The sequence below is a fragment of the Gadus chalcogrammus genome, chromosome 5, assembly GCF_026213295.1.
Source record: "Gadus chalcogrammus isolate NIFS_2021 chromosome 5, NIFS_Gcha_1.0, whole genome shotgun sequence".
In the NCBI taxonomy this organism is placed as follows: Eukaryota; Metazoa; Chordata; class Actinopteri; order Gadiformes; family Gadidae; genus Gadus; species Gadus chalcogrammus.
Genome location: NC_079416.1, coordinates 11,504,610 through 11,525,232, shown reverse-complemented (window position 1 = coordinate 11,525,232; position 20,623 = coordinate 11,504,610). Strand labels below are relative to the sequence as shown.

Sequence of the window (20,623 nt, the reverse complement as noted above, 5' to 3'; positions counted from 1 at the left end):
GTGGATGCTGAAAATCCATAACAGAACATCGCTTTCCTGTTTGCTCATAGAGTAACAAGCACTGAGGGCCTACAGAGACAAAGTGGAGTGGTTGGCTCAGAGGAACTACTCATTTCTGGAATCACACACATGCACACACACAGACACACACAAACACACACACACAAATCCTGAGGTGTCATGGCTTCCACTTCACACAGAACTAGCAGAGCTTTACTCTTGGTTCTTAATCCAATAAAGTTTTAAAGAAGTTCACACCAGCTGGACTCTGAACCTGTGGGAACACAAGCTGAGGTCTACCTTAGACATCTTGGTCTTGTTATCCCCGGTCAGGAAGGACAGGTTGTTGATCTCGTTCTGCACCACAAAGTTCTGCTCCTCCCGTTTGAAGTTCTGCACAAAGAAGGAGATTCCAACAGTGCAAAGCAGCCGTCTGTTAGTCAGAGCCAGCTGCACTGGAAGCAGGCCTGCTGGGACTACTTAATGTGGTGTTTGTGAGTCACTACTCACGTGGGATTTGCACCACAGGATGAATATCTCTGCCACCATTCTGAAGAGCTCGTTGGAGTCCCGGTCCGGCTCTTTGAGCCACCGAGATCTACGCGAGAAACGTAAAAAAACGTCATTCATAACCACACGCACACACGCAAACGCACACGCACACACACACACACACACGCACACACACACACACACACAATGTCAATGTCATGAAAGAGAATCCATGTTACATATTGAAAGTAAATTGTTGATGTGGCTTTAAGTGAACAGCGTGAAGTGCAAACCATCAATCGCTGTAAACCACTCAGCACCTCAACCATCCATTTTCTCATGTTTTCATCTCTTAACATAAAAAAAGGGAATTATTCGAAATGAACAACAATAACCTAATTCCAATTAAGGCCAGTGAACCCGAAAAAACTACCCATCATGCCCCAGGCCCACCTGTTGTTGTCCACGTAGCGGATGAGCATGGGGTAGAAGGCGTACAGGTCCCGGCAGAGCACGGCGAACTCGTCCAGGATGAGCAGCTCGGCCTCCTGGGTGTCCCCCTTGCTGTCGGCCTTCAGCAGCTCTTCCTCGCCCACCACCTTCACCGTCTTCTTCTTCAGCTTGTCCAGCGTGGGCAGGAAGTGGCTCTTCAGCAGGTCGGCCCGCGCCTTGCTGATGATGGGCTGCACGTAGACTGAGGAAGGATGGGAACGTGGTTAGAGTGGTGAAGTGGTAAAGGGGGTTCAGGGGAATTCTGGTGAAGCCTTTGGATGGACGCGAGTCGTACAACACTAGTTTGGCTTTTAGTTGTCTTGTCACTTCAGCCAGCATGACAATAAGGACGGTAAGTCATTAAGGTACAATGACAATAACAGAATATACGGGATCCCGCGATCATCAATAAAAATGACATCCACTTTCAATCATTTACATTCGCATATATATATGACGATATACGATTGTGTGTAGAACGAAGATATTTAAATATTTCGTTGATCCTCCTATTTTGAATTTATAACCTTTTTTTTATTTCCAATCTGGGAGAAATCTGGAGAATTCTGGGAGAAATCTGGAAGAAATCTGGGAGAAATCTCCACACGACCCTATCACACGCCTCTCCGGTTCCACCCCTCTCACCCCCCCCCCCCTCCCCCCATCCCGTACCGGCGATCCTCTTCATCCAGGACGCCTCGTCGATGCCCAGGTTGCTGTTGAGGATCTTCAGGATGTTCCCCAGCAGCAGGCTGAGGTGCTCCGAGGTGACGGTGGTGCAGCAGAGGCAGCCCCCGCTGGCCGGCTGGTTCTCGGGCCCCCGCTCCCACCAGTACGACAGGTAGTTGCAGAGCATGGGCAGCACCACCTCGATGACGTGGGGCATCTCCGTGTAGCGGGCGCCCGACTCGGCCATGTCGTTGATGTCCTTCATCAGGCCCGCCAGGCGGGGCATCTCGGGACACATGTCCTCCACCGAGTCGGGCATGCCGTGGTCTGGACACACACGCACACACACACGCATGCACACACACGCACACACACACGCACACACACACACGCACACACAATTGCACAGGAGACTTAAAGGTCAACATGGGATTCATTTTAGTAGCATAGTATATCATAGTGTCAACGTCATTGATTTTGCATCCTAGAATTCCCAATATCAGCACAACGTCAGCATTAAAGAGATACAAGGGACATCTAAAGTATATTTATTATGGTGGATCTATCTGTAATGTTTTTATATTTCTATATCATATATATTAATCCCCCTAAAGAATCTTTATATTTTATTTCAATTCAATGTTGATATATATATATTTATAAATATATATATATAGCATATATATTTAAAAACAAAAAAACGGCTTGATCTCATAATCACAACAAAACAAGTGACCCATGTGTCAGGACTCCTCCACCCCCTCATTCCCTCTAACGCTGGGGTGCTCTTCCTCACTGGCCCCTCTCCGGCCCTCCCTCTGGCCCCTCTCCGGCCCTCCCTCTGGCCCCTCTCCGGCCCTCCCTCTGGCCCCTCTCCGGCCCTCCCTCTGGCCCCTCTCCGGCCCTCCCTCTGGCCCCTCTCCGGCCCTCCCTCTGGCCCCTCTCCGGCCCTCCCTCTGGCCCCTCTCCGGCCCTCCCTCTGGCCCCTCTCCGCTCCTCTGTGGCCCCTCTCCGGCCCTCCATCCGGCCCTCCCTCTGGCCCCACTCCGGCCCTCCCTTTGGCCCCTCTCCGGCCCTCCATCCAGCCCTCCCTCTGGCCCCACTCCGGCTCTCCCTCTGGCCCCACTCCGGCCCTCCCTTTGGCCCCTCACTGGCCCCTCTCCGGCCCTCCCTCTGGCCCCTCTCCGGCCCTCCCTCTGGCCCCTCTCCGGCCCTCCCTCCGGCCCTCCCTCCGGCCCCACTCCGGCCCTCCCTTTGGCCCCTCACTGGCCCCTCTCCGGCCCCTCTCCGGCCCTCCCTCTGGCCCCTGACGCTGGCTGCCCGACTTACTGGCTCGCTCCCGGACCGACTTGGTGTTGAACACGGAGCAGGGGTTGTAGGCGTTCAGCTGGGGCTCCAGGAAGGCCACGGGCAGCGCCCCCGCCAGGGTGGCCAGGCACTCCCCCAGGGCCGGCAGCTGCCTGGTGGGAGGGGGGAGGGATGGGGGTAGGGGGGGATGGAGGTGAGGAACAGAAGAATTAACAGGGCTTCTTTGCAGCCATCATATCAGGAACAATCATTTGTAAAAAATAATTATATTGTTTTAGGAAAACCTGCTTATATTGTCATAATATTACTAATCTAATTCGGAGAAGTTACCCGGTGTATAAATATTGTTATGATAATGATAGCGCTAATTTGACAATTTGTATAATTGTATGGTTTCGATTTGATTGCTTATGAATGTTAAATAAACAAATACAAAGTCAAACTCATAAACACAATGTGTGGTACCTTTCCACGTAGATGTTCTTCCCCGTGCCCAGGGCGTAGAGGCTGTTCAGGATCCGATAGCAGGACACCTGCAGGTCATCCACTGTGGCACAATCAAACAACACGCATCAAGCCCCCGGACACCACAGAAACACCTCCCTTCAGGTCCCGACTCTGTACAACCACCCCGCCCATCCCCTCCTACCCATCTTACACACTTATTGTATGTTGTACGTCCTGCCACTTAATGTACACAGTTATTGTATGTTGTACGTCCTGGCACTTAATGTACCCACTTGTTGTGTGTATTGTATCTTACAACTTATTGTGCTGCATTTGTTTTATACGGGGAATGGGTTACCTAACAATTGTTAGTGCTTTGCACTTGGTTCTATGAACATCCTTACTGTACCGACAGTGATATATTGTTGTTTCTCTTTCTTCTGACAAATGTACTGCCTGGAAGTCGCTTTGGCTAAAAGCGTCTGCTGAATGCCCTACACATGTCAACGTAAACATCTCCACGCCTCTGAACTCACGGAGCAGGTCCACGCCGAAGTGGTGCTGGGTGATGTGCTGGAAGAGGGCCGTGAGGATGGGCAGCAGCGCCACCGTGGTGTAGTTGATGTTCTGCGACACGCCCTTCATCTGCGAGCGCGAGTGCGTGAACTTCCCCAGCTTGAGGTTCTCGAACGTCTTCTCCAGGTCCTCGGCCGCGTTCTCGAAGAACGTCCGGAGGCCCGCCTTCACCGGTTCCGAGCCAGATTTCATCACCGTCCTGCAGGGGGAGGTGAGAGGAGATGAGCCACCGGGACGAGGGGGGATGGGTGTGTGGGTGGGGGTCTACCAGTGGACCGGTGTACAGCGATTAGACCTCTCCCCTCCCCTGGTCCTGTCAGATGACATGCACTGATTCCAGTATTGTGCATGAACACGCCAAAAGAGCAGCATGCATTGATGGTGCTCACATATGATGAACTGAACGGTGAACTGAACGTTCCCACTTGCAGCTATTGACGGGTGCTCGCTCACGCACTGGCGGCTGCAGTTAGCTTTGTTCTTCACTTTCTGCATAATATGAACCATTGTTTAAGTGGTAAAACATATACTCGCATCGTTTTTTCTTGGCTTTTAAAAGTAATCTTGATTCTAAAGTAATTAATTTAGTTTGGGCAGCGGGCAGTGGCAATGATTGGGGGGCTGTGAATGGATGGGCAGGAGGAGGATCTAATGAAAATAAATGTAATAGCATGAAAAAAAGCAGAAATGAACGTGAACAGTTCATCTTCTGGGACTGTCAACCTAGTTCAAAATTAAAAATTGTGAACTATGAACATGAACTACTTAATTTTAATCTGTGTGAACTGAACATTGAGCTATCTTTTGTGAAGTGTGAACTTGCACTACACTGACCGATTCCTCCTATGGCTGTTCCAAAGAGAACGAGTTTAAAAGCGTGGGCATAATACACCCCATAAACAGCTGAATAAAACGCAGCACTGCAACGAATCGGAGACGGTGTGTTTGGTTTGTGTATCTTGTTTTTTACCTGTGGCGGTTTTCATTTTTGGCATGGCATTTCACATTGCGTAACATCCCATAATGAGCGCTGCTGCCGCTTAACTTAGCCCCTTACGCAGCGCCACGGGAACGAGGACGTCAGAGGCAGCTCCCATGGATGCAGCTGTTGGCACGGCGACGCTGGCCGCACGCTTTGGTACACTTGCATGATTTAACCACGTCACAACTTGTGCGTTACATTAACACACAGAGCACGGGCGTCCGCTCACAGAGAACAACAGACGCCTGCAGCCAGAATGCACACACGTACTAAGCAGGCTCTGGCCTTGTTTGGAGACCATAGGGGATCTGTGTTAATGTCAGCATCTCCCACGCGTCCCACTAACCCAGAACAGGGTGTGGAGTGCCTAGAGGCCAAAGACCCTCCACAAGGAAGAAAGGGGAACGGTACCATGCACAACAGCCTTTCCCCGAAAGGCAAGCACTTAGAGAAGTCCTGGAGAATCGGTAGTATCCAGCACACCTGCTGCATAGCTACCAATGGGGAACACCTGCCGGCCATGAGGCACGAAGAGAGTGAGCCAGCTATAAAGGGAGAGAGAACCTCTCCCCGCGAGGAAGGATTGTGGCAACTTCCCCTAATATGGTGAGGGGTAAGCGGCCAGTGGCACTTAAGAGGAACCCCCTACGAGAGCGGGGACACTAGGAGAGAGGGACTTATTGTGTGTGCTGACTACTGTCTCTCACCGCCGTTACTTTTGTCGTCCACCCAGACTCCAGTCGACCCTGAAGGTCTCCCAGGAAACCTACCCTGGACCGAGAAGAATTTACATTGGACTTCACCCTCTGCCTTGCCCTCACTGTTTTAAATAAAGCCCCTTTGTTACTGTTGCCCAAAACCAAAGTCGACCTTGTCTCAGTCAAACGGCCACAAGGGCCTCTTTTCTTAACACGCTAGCCGCCTCACTTTATGATCGTAGTTCTATCAGAGCTTTTGTTTATGACGTTAACATTAGGTCATTTTGCCCGGTAGCTTTTAATCAAAGCAAATCAAAAATGGGATTAACCAAAGCATACATCAGTAGTAAGTAAAGCGAACGCCAGGAGGTGAACAGACAAGACCCGCTGGGGATGACCTTCAAACTCGTCAGGCAATATGGTTCTCACCTGGTGTCCAAGGTATGTGCCAAGATATGGAGACAGCTGACCATGGTGGTGGAGTCACTACCTATAGTATACAGACACGTGCAAATACACACACACGCGCACAGTCACAGACACGCACAGACGCACAGAAAAAACATGAGGAAGGATCAAGGAGACAGATTAAGGACAGATAAATCTCACAAATACCTTCTCTACATCTAAATACATACAACATAAAACCAAAGCCATTGTTTAAAAGGGTTTAAGTCCCACATGATCACACCTTACACATGCACACACACACACACACAGAAACACTTGATGCATGCACACACAGACACTGCCCAAAGAGGAATTAGCGGTCTTACCAAAGAGGGAAATCCTATGTCTCACAAGAGCTGCTAACTTACAGAACAGGCTGAAAGAGTAGAGGAACAGAGGGGACGGAAGACGAAGGAGACAAAGAAGAGGGAGAAAACACTGAATTCAGGAGGCACAGCGACAGAGAGGTGTGTTGTCAGAGTTTGGCAGAGGGGAGTGGGCGACCGGGGTACCTGGTGACCATTTCCTTCTCCTTGTTGGAGGCGTAGCCGCTGCTGCTCAGGTTCTTATTGGGCGAGGAGAGGAAGTAGAGCGAGTGGTTCTTGAAGTACTGGTCGATGAGAGGGAGGAGGACCTGCGAGAGGACGAAGAGGTGATGAAGGCGGGACGTCCGATTGAGTGACACCGTGTTTCCTTGTGTTTGTTGGTAGGGTTCAGACTCACTTTGGCAAAGAACTTGATCTCCTGCTCATGAGGGGACCTGTCGGTTTTTCCACTGATGGCCATGGACTCTAGAGTTAGAACGTGGTTTATAATATTTAGATTAATTATTAACAACTTGGAAAATCGTCTTCATCCAAATTAACATGTCATCGTCATCATTATCGTCATTATTGTTCATGACATCATCTTTGTGTCAATCATCATCAACACCATCGTCATCATCATCACCAGCATTATAATCACCACAATCATCATGACCATCACCATCATTATCCCTATCATCACCGTCACCATTCCCATCATCCCACTATTATCACAAGGGGCTGGACAAAATATCGATACGGCAATATATCATCGCTCTTTATTTTGCGATATGAGAATCGATACGCTGGCACAGAATATATATATTTTTGAACCCATTAATTTTCAATTTTTTACATATTTTTTAAGACGTGTAACTGAAAAACGAATTTAACCCATGAATAAAGACAAAGATAGAGCACTTAATCACCTATCATGATGAATCGTTATAGGATTGTCTAACAATATATAGATTATCGCAGAATTGCTGTATCGCGATATTATGGGTTCCGTGGACCATGTCTCGCGTATCGTACTGTATCGGTAGATAACCCGTGGTTCCCTTCCCTTATTATCACTATCCCCCTATCACAGTGTTTTCTGGGGTCCCTGGAGAGAAAACTCCTTGGGGCGCCAGGGGGGGGCTTCCTACCCAGGTGGGCGATGAACTCGTGGGCCGAGTCCACGTACTTCAGCAGCTTCTTGAGGAACTTGTATGCAAACCTCTTCTCCATCGACGACGAGTCCTGCTCCATGTCCTTCATGCCTCTGCCACGCGCACACACACATAAGCAAACACAAACACACACAAGCAAACGCACAAACACACAAACAAGAATAGACATTTTGATGTTAATGCATGAAATGTTATAATGTTGATATAATAATGCAAAAAATCGACTGAAAAATAACTATACTATCCTAAATAAAAAAAAGTGGCAAAGCGGATTTTAATTGAGAAGGGAAATTGGAGTACCAGGTTTTGAGCCAAATCAATAACATGGAGCAGGAATTCTACTTTCACAGCGGGCAAGCGGGTATGAGGAGCTGCAGCAAGTCAAACGGAGAAACAATTAACCTTGTGGTGACGTAGCCATTGATCTGCAGGAAGCGGAACAGATCCTGGGCCTTCTCTCGATCCCGCGCCTTCTCCTTCGCCGTCAGCGTGTCGTAGGGTACCAGCAGAGGGTGTGTTCCCCCGCCTGAACACACACACACACACACACACACACACACACACACACACACACACACACACACACACACACACACACACACACACACACACACACACACACACACACACAGAGCAGGCGGTTATGCTCAGTAACTGAGCATCGTTCATGGCTGACTGAATACAGCTATTTCCTGAATGTCTCTATCTGACAGCAGCGGCTTTAGTGGAATCCTTTGCTACTCTGATCTCTGAAACACACACACATGCGCTCGCACACACACATACACACACTCACACAGACACACACCCACACTCACACACGCCATACTCAAATTCACAAAAAAACGTAATTCCCTTACACTATCAGTTCTGTATGTGTGTGCGTGTTTGTGTGTGTGGTTGTATGTCTGTGCGTGTTTGTGTGTGCGTGTGTGTGTGTTAGTGTGTGATTGCACATGTGTGTGTGTGTGTGCATATGTCTGACTGTGTGTGTGCATATGTGCTTGTGTGTGTGTGAGTTCGCGTGTGTATGTGTGTGTGTCCCAGGTGGGATCAACCACACTAGGGAGTCACCTTTGCTTCCAAGGTCACTCTTTTTCTTCTTCGCCCAGATGTTATGATAATTCTCCGCCAGCACATCCACCATGCCCTTGGGAAACACATACACAGTGTCACACCATCATTACCATGATTATGCATGCATGGGATAACCATAATGAACATAGCCTTAAGAGACAGATATATAGATAACACTCATCAGCTCAATGTATAGAGATAATCACCTGCAAGTCTCTGGACAGCACCACGTTGCTTGTGTCTATTGGAGTTGGGTTAAAACCGTTTGCCTGTAAATGTTCCAAACATAAAAATGTGTGTCCAGTAAGTGGATTATTTCATAGTATTCCTGTCAGTTCTTTTCTTTGTCTTCTCGCTAGCCTCATAGCATAATTTCCTAAGTCATATTTTGGCCACATTGTTATATCTAGCCTAACTCTACTCTCCTAACGCAGCTGATTCACTGAGCCTCAGTGGCTCTATCCTAAGCCAATCAGACTGTTTCTTACATTCCATAAGCTCTATCCGCCTAAGTCTTCTATTTGTCTCAGTCATTTTTTAAATACGAGATTAATCGTAAACTATGACTTAGGCAATTATACTGTGAGGCTGACGAATACACCGTTGAGGAATATGCAGTCAATTTCGGGCGTTGCTATCGACCCAACCTGGGATGCCTGGGAGATTTTGCGCATCTTCTCGCTCTGTTGAGACATGCTCTCTCCATCCTTGGAGCGGTCCACCACCCAGCCCATGGCCAGCATGCTCCTGAGGGTGTCTCTGATGGGCCAGCGGTAGATGTCCTTCTCCTGGGGTCAGCAGACGAGGACCGTATTATCCATCAAGCATTATATTTAAAACAATTTCAATTTCGGACATAAACTGACTTCTTATGTCAAAGTGGTCGACAAACACCGAGGATGATTGTGTTCATTTTCCTTCTTATTGATCCATGTTAAACCGTTTCTATCATTGCTTATAGAAATCAATACATTTGTATATATTTCTATGTTCATATTTCTTATATTAAGTTTTTCTAAATATTGATCGTGCAGAATCCTGAACAATCCAGCTTTTACGTCATTCCTGATCCTATTCCACTCTTCTTCTAGGGAGGACATTTCTGCTCACTGCACCTTCTCTGTCAGGCCCTTGTACATCCTGAGCTGGGGGTGAGTCTTGGCCTTCTCATCCACACACTCTCCATACTTCCACCCCAGCAACACCTGGAGGGGACCGAGGGGAAGGGGGTTGCAGTTTAACATTTGAACCACCAGAGGGCGTATCATGCTATGGGATTTTACAACCAAAGGAAAAGACCGAACAACTGATGGCACAATGGTAGAGACTAACCTTTTCGGCTGACCATTTATCATGGGAATGCTCAGCATACTTGTTGGCAAAGTACTCCAGCTTGTCGGTTAGCGATATGCTAGGAAAGGTAAACGCGTGAGATTTAAACCTCAAGGCTACATTAATCCATCCTAGCATGCTTGAAATCCAAGTGAGGCTCCAGAACCACAAGACAGTCAATCATACTAATAAAGTCTATGGCACTTAAAGAGGAGTTACTGTGTTGCTCTCGTCATACCAAAGGTGGATGATATACACACACGCACATACGCACACACACACGCAGCACATACACACTTGCACTCACAAACACAGAGACACACACAGATGTATGTGCAGGCAAACACGCACACAGACACACGCAAACACGCGCGCATGTTGTAAATTGGGACCTACTTGGATGTATTGATCGGCTTGGGGTCAAAGTTGCCGTGGGCGTCGACGGAGGCGGGCTTCTCCACGTTGGTGTTAATGGAGGCATCCACGTAGTCGGGGGGGAGGGCCCCTGAGATGGCACTGAGGCAGGGCATGGCCATCTTGAACAGCTCAGAGTCATACTTCTATGCAGAAAATGAATGAGGTAAGTAGCAGTCCAAAATGTATAAAAGGGTCTAAAAAATATATATACACATTTATTTATCAGAATCAATGTGAATTAATGGAGCAAATTTAAGTACACCATTCAACGCTTCTGTATGCAATTTGAGAGAGAATTTGATTTAATCAATTAAATCGAATTAAATGAAACATTAATCTTTTATTGCGATCTGCATCCATGGGAAACTGAAGCGCCGTTGCACGACTTGGGAGCACTGATGTGGTGAGAACGGGGGTATTGAGGGATTCCGGGGTCCCTGCAGAGACCAGGGACTAATGTGGGATCCTCTTAAGAGAGCTGGGGCCCCAGAGCACCCCAGGCTCGGATCAATGAGGGTGGGGGGGGGACTGGGCTAATATTGATGTTTTCTAGCTCCCGCTCGGCACCGCCTCGCTCTCACCGATGTGCATTAAACGGATTGTGCCGCACCTACCAGTCTTCGTTAGGAGGACATCTCAACGCCGCGTGAAGGAGAGCGCCGTCCGCTAACGTTAGCGTTGCTAGGTAGCCACGCCGCATAGGGCTACATCGATTTGAGCCTGAACCGACGTTCACACCGTGCAAGTTGTGTCAGCGTGTCAGATAGAAATAATAATATATATTTCACTGTTGATGGTATAATAGGAATTACATTATAAAAATATGTTCGATTCCACTTAGGAAAATTATGTTTCTTTTAATGGGATTACCCACTCCGATGAAGCTTTCGGGGACAAGGCAGTGAGAAGAAAAGCATTCACCAGTCAAATTCAATACAATACTACGAGTTACCATTCAAGGACAACCCCAGAAGAGAGCCCCCCACCGTCGACCTCAGCCACACTCCACACACTGTGTGATCAGAGCGGAGAACACTTCATTAAAAGCGGTCCTCATCTCCCTCTGATGGCTTAACATGCACCTCCCCCCCACGAGAAGAGAGAGAAGGCATGAACCCCTCACCCTCTGGGACAGCGAATCAAACACGCCCCAGAAGATCTTCTTGGTGAGGAGCAGCTCTTCGTCCGAGGCCATGCCGTAGCTGCCCCAGCCCGAAGGCAGGCAGTAGTACTTCCAGTTCTGCTCGTAGTGATTGGTCAGCAGCTGGGAGTTGGGGGGGGAGAGGGCAAAGGTCAGCACATTCAGAGTCAAAGACACTCGCTGGTATTCATTTAGTCATTCGTCATTTGACACACAAAAAGAGAGAGAGACATACTGATCAGACATTAGTGTGACTATGTGTGTGTGTGCGAGTGAGCGAGTGCATGCGTGCGTGCGTGCGTGCGTGCGTGCGTGAGTGAGTGAGTGTGTGAGTGTGTGATTGAGTGTGAGTGTGTGCACAGGCTGGCGTTCTGGGCCCTACCCTGAGAGGCATCTTGCAGTACTCGGTCAGCAAGGGCACGTCAAACACCAGCCTCCTCAGCAGCTGCTGCAGCATGGAGGGGCGGAGGTATCTGTAGGGTGACCAATACAGGGAGTTAACCAATAGAGGGAGAGCAGGATGTAGAATTGACCAATAGAGAGAGAGTATGATATGGAATTAACAAATAGAGATACGGTAGGATGTGGGCGAACCAATAGAGAGAGAGTTTGATTGGGGAGAACCAATAGAGACAGTAGGATGTAGGAGACCCAATAGAGAGACAGTATGATGGGGAGAACCAATCGAGAGACAGTAGGATGTAGGAGACCCAATAGAGAGACTGTATGATGTAGGAGACCCAGTAGAGAGACAGTAGGATGTAGGAGAACCAATCGAGAGACAGTAGGATGTAGGAGACCTAATAGAGACAGTAGGATGTAGGAGACCCAATAGAGAGACATTATGATGGGGAGAACCAATAGAGAGACAGTAGGATGTCTTTATGACAACAGCCCCTTCATACACAAACCAATTTGGCCTCAGTCTCGTCTGATGGCATTTAACGACGGGGATATTTTTAGCACAATAAGAGGCCCTTGAGCGTGCTAACCTGACATTAGGAAGGGGATATAAAAAATCCTCCCATGTTTCTCCCACTCCCAGAACGGCAATGCTGTTTCTATTTTTAGCTCAACTTCTGGAGCTTCTCCGAAAGACGAAAAATATTTTGAGAGTTAACACGTGTATTCCTAAAGGTGCGAACACACCAAGCGCGTTACTCGCGTACGACGCGTATAAAATTGGCAATTTTTCCATAGGGAACCATTGGTTTACGCGCGTATGAGACGCGTACACGCGTAAAGCAACATTTTACTCGCGTTAGGGGCGTATGAGGCGCGTATATATACGCGCGTATATATACGCGCGTACATATACGCGCGTACGCGAGGAGTTCAAAAAATTGAACTTTTTACGCTCATACGCGCCGCAATAGCCAATCAGCGTTGAGCTTGACCCGACGTCACTGGCAGAGAGTAGTGAGCTTGGACAGAAGCATACGGCCGACATCTTTCTTTATTCTGTGGAAATAGTAACATAGTTACGCCATTAAATGCTTTTATGGAAACATTTTTAGCGAGAAATGTGCATTTTACTTTCATAATGTTCGCTCTGTGAATGTGAAGGATGTTTGGTTTGATAGTTATGATGAAGAGTGAACGCTCCGTTCACTTGCATGGACAGAGTCTCTGATTGCTAAGCAACCTCAACGTCTTGGCGGACTATATATCTGCTGATCAACACTACGAATGCTGGAAACACACCAGACACACCATGTGAAGTTATTTAACCAGATTATTGTTATTTATATCCGAGATTATTTAATCTAATCCGATCTAAACTCTATCACCCAAACGCGACGGCGTTTGGGTTTCCTACCTCGGACTCCAGCGCAGCCATGTCCATGGCAGCCACGGCCGGCAACTTTCTTTATTCTGGGTGGAAATAGTAACATAGTTACGCCATTAAATGCGTTTATGGAAACATTTCTAGCGAGAAATGTGCATTTTACTTTCATAATGTTCGCTCGGTGAATGTGAAGGATGTTTGGTTTGATAGTTATGACGAAGAGTGAACGCTCCGTTCACTTGCATGGACAGAGTCTCTGATTGCTAAGCAACCTCAACGTCTTGGCGGACTATTTCTCTGCTGATCAACACTACGAATGCTGGAAACACACCAGACACACCATGTGAAGTTATTTAACCCGATTATTGTTATTTATATCCGAGATTATTTAATCTAACCCGATCCAAGCTCTATCATCTACCCAAACACAGCGGCGTTTGGGTTTCCTTCCTCGGACTCCCCCAGCGCAGCCACAGGCTGGGGGGGGGGGGGTTTGGGCGGTCTAATCTACGCGCGTATGCGTACGCGCGTATCTGACCATTTTTGACACAAAATGGTCAAGCAACATTTTAGGTGCGTTACGCGCGTACATGGTACGCGAGGTACGCGCTTGGTGTGTTCGCACCATAAGGCAGCCGCTCTACACGATGTCTGTTCAAAACCTTGACACCCACTTTCTTCAAGAACCTTGGTTTCCGGAGAAGATATCTGAGCTTTAGTATACGGTACAAGTGTTAACGTTAACGTTCGCCGTTCACCAACAGACCCCCACCGCAGGCGACATGATCGCTCAAAGCAAACACAACGCGAAAGAAAGAAAGCGAAACGCCCTGTTCACCCAGATGAGAGCTCATCTGCTTTCAGATGACACAGCCCCGCACAACGAGACACCCACGTGGGGGGTGTCTCCGTAGGGGGTACAGCGCGGTTGGGTTAGTCATGAGTGGGCGGCATGTTGCTCAGGAGGTAAAGCGGGTCGGCTGGTAGCTGGGAGGTTGCTATTTCGATCCCCGGATCCCCAGTGTCGAGGTTGTCCCTTAGCAAGAAGACACCACACCCTAACTGCTCCCGAGGAGCTGGCTGTCGCCTTGCGTGGTTGTCACCGCCGTCGGTGTGTGAATGTGTGCATGAACGGCCGAATGTAAGGCAATATTGTAAAGCACTTTGAGTGGCCAGTGGTTAGAAAATCACCACATGGGGCGCCCCGTTGGCTCACCGGGGAGGGCGCGTACCATTAGGGCTGGGTAAAAATACTGATTCATCAATGCACTGCAATTTATTTGTTTTCGATTCAATTTCACGATTTTTTGGAAATCTATTATTTCCAAAAAAAGAAAAAAAGTAAAAAAAGAAGCATACTCATTGTAATCTAGCGAGTATGCCTAAATGTACAGGCCCTTTTACATTTGTCCATGCTATGATTATTACTTTTATGCTGCAAGTTTAGCTCAGGAACAATACTATGCAATTCCCTTTTTGCTAGTTAAAGCACAATGAAATTGTTAATTCATTTTGAAATGGTTAATTCTAAATAATATTTAGGTATTTTTGTCATCTGCATGTATTATTGAATCGATATCGAAGCAATTGGATCAATATCAAATCAAAATCGAATCGAATCAAAACCTAAAGAATCAAATTGAATTGAATTGTGAGGTAGCTGGCAATGCCCAGCCCCACGTACCCTTAAGGTACAGTCCTAATAGCAGTTGTCTCCTCCCCTCTATCTCCCATTTCTTCCTGTCTATTCCACTCTATCATAAAGCATAAATAGCATAGTCGGTTCCACGGAGCTGCGTACTTGCAGACGGCCAGCAGGCACTCCTCGATGGCGTCTCGCTGGGCCTTGGTGAGCGAGCGGCCCTTGGACAGGCGGTAGACGGTGTGCAGGGTGGAGTCCACCAGGGCGGCGTAGTGCTCGGTGCCGGCGAACAGCGGGGCGCAGCGGGTGAGCAGCGGCAGCATGGCCGAGCCGATGTAGCGGTTCATGGCCAGCGCCGACTCGCTGGTCCGGAGACCCTCCTGCAGAGGGGAAGGGGCGAGGTCAGGGGGACTGGGGAGGGGGGACGCGGTGGAGCTTTGGGATGCACGCGTCGCGTTGCATCCGGCAGACACCCACGGTTCATTGGTTTGAGTCAATGCAGTTGATCGATGTAGAACTGATGACTTTTTGGGAAAAATATAATGTAAAAATAGGTTCAGGAATGTCAATGTACACATACACACACACACGCGCACACACAAAGGCTTATTCATTCGCTCACTTATCCAGAAAACATCGCTACAATCTCTTTCAAACTCATGTCATTTGACCAACGCTCCATCCTTAAAGTCGCATCTTCTGCAACCGTCATATTTGAAAGTTATGAGAGAGCCAGGACCGCTGGGATCTGTTTGGGAAGGGGGTGGAGCAGGGGGGGGGTTGCTACGCACCGCGTCCAGGAAGGCGGAGGCTCGGAGGTCTGGCAGGAAGCCCACCTCCAGCAGGTGGAGCAGGAAGCCCTGCTCCTCCACGCCGTACACCCGGTCCAGGAACAGCACCATGGGCGCTTTGTGGTCGGGCTGGAAGCAGGCCGACATGTCCGGCTCGGTGACGGACCCGTCTTGGGGGAGGGGGGGTGGAGCGGAGGGGGGTGGGATGGGGGGGGGGGGTGGAAGAGAGCAGATGAAAAAACGGAGCGCATTACAATAAACATTATTTTTCCACTTTATACATCTCCTGCTTTGGCATTCAGCCAGCAGTGTATCCGAGCCGCATACCAACACAGAGATGCTGACATGTTAATAAATGGTTGCGTTCCAACACTTAATCTCCGTCACCGCCCATCGCACCCCAACCGCGTTACAACCGAGACGAACCACCGAAGAACCCCGACAACTCCTCCCCCTCGTCCCTGGGACCCTGTGGTCCCCAGCAGCGTGGCAGGGGGGCTCGGGGGGGCTGGGGGGCCAGGTGGGACGTGGGGGCTCGGTGGGCTGGGGGGGAGCAGAGGGCTCGTGGGCTGGGGGGGACCGGGGGGCTCGGTGGTCTGATAAGCTGGGGGGACGGGGGGACGGGGGGACGGGGGACTCGCTTGGCTGGGGTTGACGGGAGGCATGGTGGGCTAGGGGGAGCAGGGGGACGGGGCTCCATTAAAAGCAGCCCTTCTGAGCCACGCCGGTCCCTTCTGATCACGGGATTCGTGTGTATTCATTAGATGAGGCGCCGCGGCGTGCAGGCAACAAATGTTGTGTCCCGCCTCGCGGCCTGCCGCTACACACACCCCCCCCCAACCCCCCACCCCCCCTCGCGCCCACACGCCCTCCGCCCGCGACGGAGACCACAGCCGTGGCGTCGGTGGAGCTGGCGAGCGCGGGAGGTGAATTTAAGCGTGTCTATTACGGGCGTCGCGCTCTCTAATGCAGATCGATGAATAGAGCAGCACCAAATAACCTGTCGGCGCGGGAGATGATTGCTTTTATTCTGAGCGCCGGCGCCTGAAAAAAAGGCGGGAGCACTGAATAACAACAACAACAACATCAAATGGGCATGAGCGCCGGAGCTGAATGGACGACCTCCAGCCCGGCTCTGAATGTCGGAGCGTTTCGTCCTTTCAACAGCTGTTGGTGTTCACTGTTCTGAATACCTAATCAACATCGGGGGGGGGGGGGGTAACGCAGTGCAGGACGGCGGTCACACACAAACAGACAAACCCACGCGTGGGGACAGGGTACCTTTGTTGACGACGGGCATCTTGAGCGGGATGCTGATGATGCCCACCAGGTCCTCGGTGGGCACCAGGGAGCGCAGGATGGCTCGTATCCGCAGAGCCTCCCCTTTGCCCTTGTTGATCAACTGGAGAACACACACACACACACACACACACACACACACACACACACACACACACACACACACACAGGGGAAAAAGGTAGATGGGAGAGGGGGATGAAATGTAGACCAATATCAACTAGGTATCGCGGTCATGGCTGTATGCAGGGTTCGAAGATAGTGAGGATGTCACACACGTCGGACACAAGGTAACAAGTCTCAAATGTATTCAGCGTTTACTCATCCCGGAGGGGTTCTCATCCGCAGATTTTGTTGACAGTTCAATTTAGTCTCTAATTTAGTTTTTATCTCAAGAAAAAGGATGAATTTGCGGACCTCGTAACCTCATAGCTGGCTACGGCCAAGATGGTGGTACGGTGGGTCTCCTCTCTGAGGGTCTCGTCGTTGCAAGAGGACGTTACTCACGTGCATCTCCGGAGCGCATCGGCCCAGCAGGTCGATCAGAGCCGAGTAGAAGGACATGATGGCGTTCCCCATGTGCACCACCTCCTCTTCGTCCTCGCCGTCCGCCGACCTGTCCAAACGTACAAGAGATCGTTGAGGGCGAACCAGGGGAGCCCTCAAGGTGCGCTCAAACCAAAGATGGAGGCGGGGCGCGAATCCAGACAAAGTCAATGCAAAGATGTGAATAGAGGTGAATTTTCCACCCGAAAACTTGTGGCGCAAATTTCTTCGCAGGTCGACCCACTTTCTCGCCGGATGACATTTGATATTTTCCGCAAATTTCGCTCGATGCATTCTGGTGACAGCCTACCAGCGATGACTCTCAGATTCAACGACAACATGGAGGAGAAAGTGACTGATGCCGTTTGTGGACTCCCAGAGCTCTATATAATATAATATATAATACCAAGGCCAAAAGCTGTGTGCGCCTCCTGATAACATTAGGAACCTATTAATGACGGCGATGGGTTCTCCAACATCTCTTGTTCTTCCTACACAAGAAGAGACTCGTAGTGCTGTTAATCAAGGCTTTGAATTGGTTTCCAAAGACTCGGTCCTGGTCTTACGCGTCGGAGCTGATCCCGTGCACCGAGCCGGGCAGGTCCAGGGCGGGGGTCTCGGAGATCTTGATGGCCTCCTTCATGGCGGCCAGCAGGCCGTTGCCCCCCTCCCCCCGCAGGGCGGGGCCGAAGCACTCGGGCCGTCGGATAAGCAGCTTCACCACCACGTTGGAGTTCTCCTCCACGCTCTCGCCTGGGGCACACACGCAGACGTGGAGGTACACACACACACACACACACACATAGATGCACACACACACACACATACACATGCATAGGTAAACACACACACATGGATACAAACACACAAACACATAGATACAGACACACACACATGCACACATTCACATTTGTACGCACATACTCACAATCATGTACACATGCGCGCACACACACACACACACTCACACACACACACACACACACACACACACGCATACATACAGACAGACACACACACACACATATACACACACACACAAACACACAGTTACAGTTATAGTTACGTACATGCATTGTGTGGCACATAATGCAGTAAACGATTATGTCAAGAGACTCGCATTTCCTTCCAGATAGACAACAATGTCGTTGCTCGGAGGTCAAGGGGCTGAGTGTTTACCGTTGACGAAGACGGCGAAACGCAGGAAGGACAGGTAGCGCTCCCCCTCGATGGGGTTCCAGCCGATGTCCGGGTATCCCTTAGCCAGCAGCATGGGACAGCTCTGCAGACCGCACCCGGCCAGGTAGGTGACCACCTGCGGAGAATACAGGATACAGAATAATAACAACAGTGATAACAGAGCTTAATGGACACCTCCGCTTTGGACTCAGCGGAGAATAGGGATAGTGTAGGTAGGCTAACTGTCGTGTTGGCAGTAATGGTATTTGGGTAATTTTTCAGTAATTAATCTTGAAAGGATTTGCCTTTTTGGGAAGGTTTTGTTGTGATTGAAACAGCTTCAGTGTTTCTCATAGGAGATGTGGCAAAACAAAGCTTTTATTAGCCCAGGCTACAGTACATTTTGGTTGATTTAGGATTTTACAGAGCTACAAGTACTCTCAAATAATATAGCCAACAAAACATCCCATGATGCACACAGATGCACAATGCCTATAGTCCTATTTTATATTGATGTAGCAATTTAAATGATAAGACAGATGAGGACAAAGGAGAAAAAACTAAAAACAAGCAAAATATCAACATACAAAAGCACACCAAAGAAGTGGTAGAGAGAGGGAAGTGAGAAGTGGGAAGAGAAAGGTGAGTTTTCTGTGACGCTTCAGCGGGAGGAGAGAGGTGGAGAGGGAGGGAGCTCCAGAGGGGGGGGATGGATCCGCTCTCCATTAGGACCTTCACAGGCCTCCACAGGACATACATCTCAATGTTACCACTACAGCCAATCGTTACCTAGAATCCCAGTCAGAGTCCAACAGTGTAGGGAACAGTGTGTGTGTGTGTGTGTGTGTGTGAGAGTGAGAGTGAGAGTGAGAGCGAGTGCGAGAGAGAGATTGGTGGTTTTAATTCGACTGCACTGCACCTTGTCCAGATCGGGCTCCTCCAGGGCGAGGGCCAGACCATTGTTGTCCATGACAGACGAGGCGGCGACGTCCAGGGGAGTGGAGCCCCGCATGGAGGGGGAGGCTGCAACACACACACACACACACACACACACACACACACACACACACACACACACACACACACACACACACACACACACACACACACACACACACACACACACACACACGGACACAATCAGACAAACACACAACAAAAACACACACACACAAACAAACGCACAAAAGCACAAACACAAACGTACCCACACACACACACACACACACACACACACACACACACACACACACACACACACACACACACACACACACACACACAAGCAGTTAGGTGATAAGTGTTGAGTGTTTCCAGATTTAAATGTTTCCATCGTAATCATCATCACAGTTACTGTATGCTTGTCATTAAGGTTGCTCAGTGGCTGCTTAGTATTCCATGAGCACACACAGACGCACGCACCCATGTTTATACTACCAACCAGAAGGGGGCACTATTTCCTAATCCTACTGGGATGTTCAAATATGAGCAACTGTCAAAATAAAATATATAATAAAGAATCTATTTAATTAACGATTGTATCTATATCTATGTATAGAAGTAAGTATAAGTTTATATTGCATAAGTATAGAAGTCTTTAGACACACAAACAGAGACATATGTAGGTTTGTGTGTGTTGTGTCTGTGTGCGTCTCTCTCTATCAGCATCTCAGTGGTTTACCAGTGACGACACAACTTCCAATAAAAGAGATGACTCACTCTTGCTCATTCCCTTTTCTAATGGATTCCAATGAAACACTTTCCGATCCTTTACTTAAACGTACCCCCAGCAAAAAGCGTTGCTTACCCACGCGGACA

General features: G+C 49.1%; 1 protein-coding gene across 1 annotated transcript in view; it reads right to left on the bottom strand.

Annotated features, from left to right (window-relative positions):
* Window positions 1–20,623, bottom strand: part of LOC130382111 (ryanodine receptor 3-like) — a gene marked incomplete at its 5' end in the record, with an annotated part of 92,896 nt that overhangs the window by 25,916 nt on the left and 46,357 nt on the right. The window contains 28 exons of the mRNA XM_056589721.1: window positions 268–393; window positions 511–598; window positions 946–1,186; window positions 1,657–1,980; window positions 2,983–3,113; window positions 3,427–3,508; window positions 3,945–4,183; window positions 6,094–6,154; window positions 6,441–6,490; window positions 6,627–6,748; window positions 6,838–6,905; window positions 7,571–7,686; window positions 7,997–8,120; window positions 8,669–8,744; window positions 8,878–8,940; window positions 9,319–9,459; window positions 9,787–9,876; window positions 10,004–10,082; window positions 10,400–10,563; window positions 11,544–11,684; window positions 11,944–12,034; window positions 15,152–15,372; window positions 15,784–15,953; window positions 17,065–17,185; window positions 17,588–17,696; window positions 18,193–18,379; window positions 18,806–18,941; window positions 19,725–19,828. Coding sequence (XP_056445696.1) covers window positions 268–393; window positions 511–598; window positions 946–1,186; window positions 1,657–1,980; window positions 2,983–3,113; window positions 3,427–3,508; window positions 3,945–4,183; window positions 6,094–6,154; window positions 6,441–6,490; window positions 6,627–6,748; window positions 6,838–6,905; window positions 7,571–7,686; window positions 7,997–8,120; window positions 8,669–8,744; window positions 8,878–8,940; window positions 9,319–9,459; window positions 9,787–9,876; window positions 10,004–10,082; window positions 10,400–10,563; window positions 11,544–11,684; window positions 11,944–12,034; window positions 15,152–15,372; window positions 15,784–15,953; window positions 17,065–17,185; window positions 17,588–17,696; window positions 18,193–18,379; window positions 18,806–18,941; window positions 19,725–19,828 — 3,665 coding nt within the window. The remainder of the gene's footprint in view (window positions 1–267; window positions 394–510; window positions 599–945; window positions 1,187–1,656; window positions 1,981–2,982; window positions 3,114–3,426; window positions 3,509–3,944; window positions 4,184–6,093; window positions 6,155–6,440; window positions 6,491–6,626; window positions 6,749–6,837; window positions 6,906–7,570; window positions 7,687–7,996; window positions 8,121–8,668; window positions 8,745–8,877; window positions 8,941–9,318; window positions 9,460–9,786; window positions 9,877–10,003; window positions 10,083–10,399; window positions 10,564–11,543; window positions 11,685–11,943; window positions 12,035–15,151; window positions 15,373–15,783; window positions 15,954–17,064; window positions 17,186–17,587; window positions 17,697–18,192; window positions 18,380–18,805; window positions 18,942–19,724; window positions 19,829–20,623) is intronic.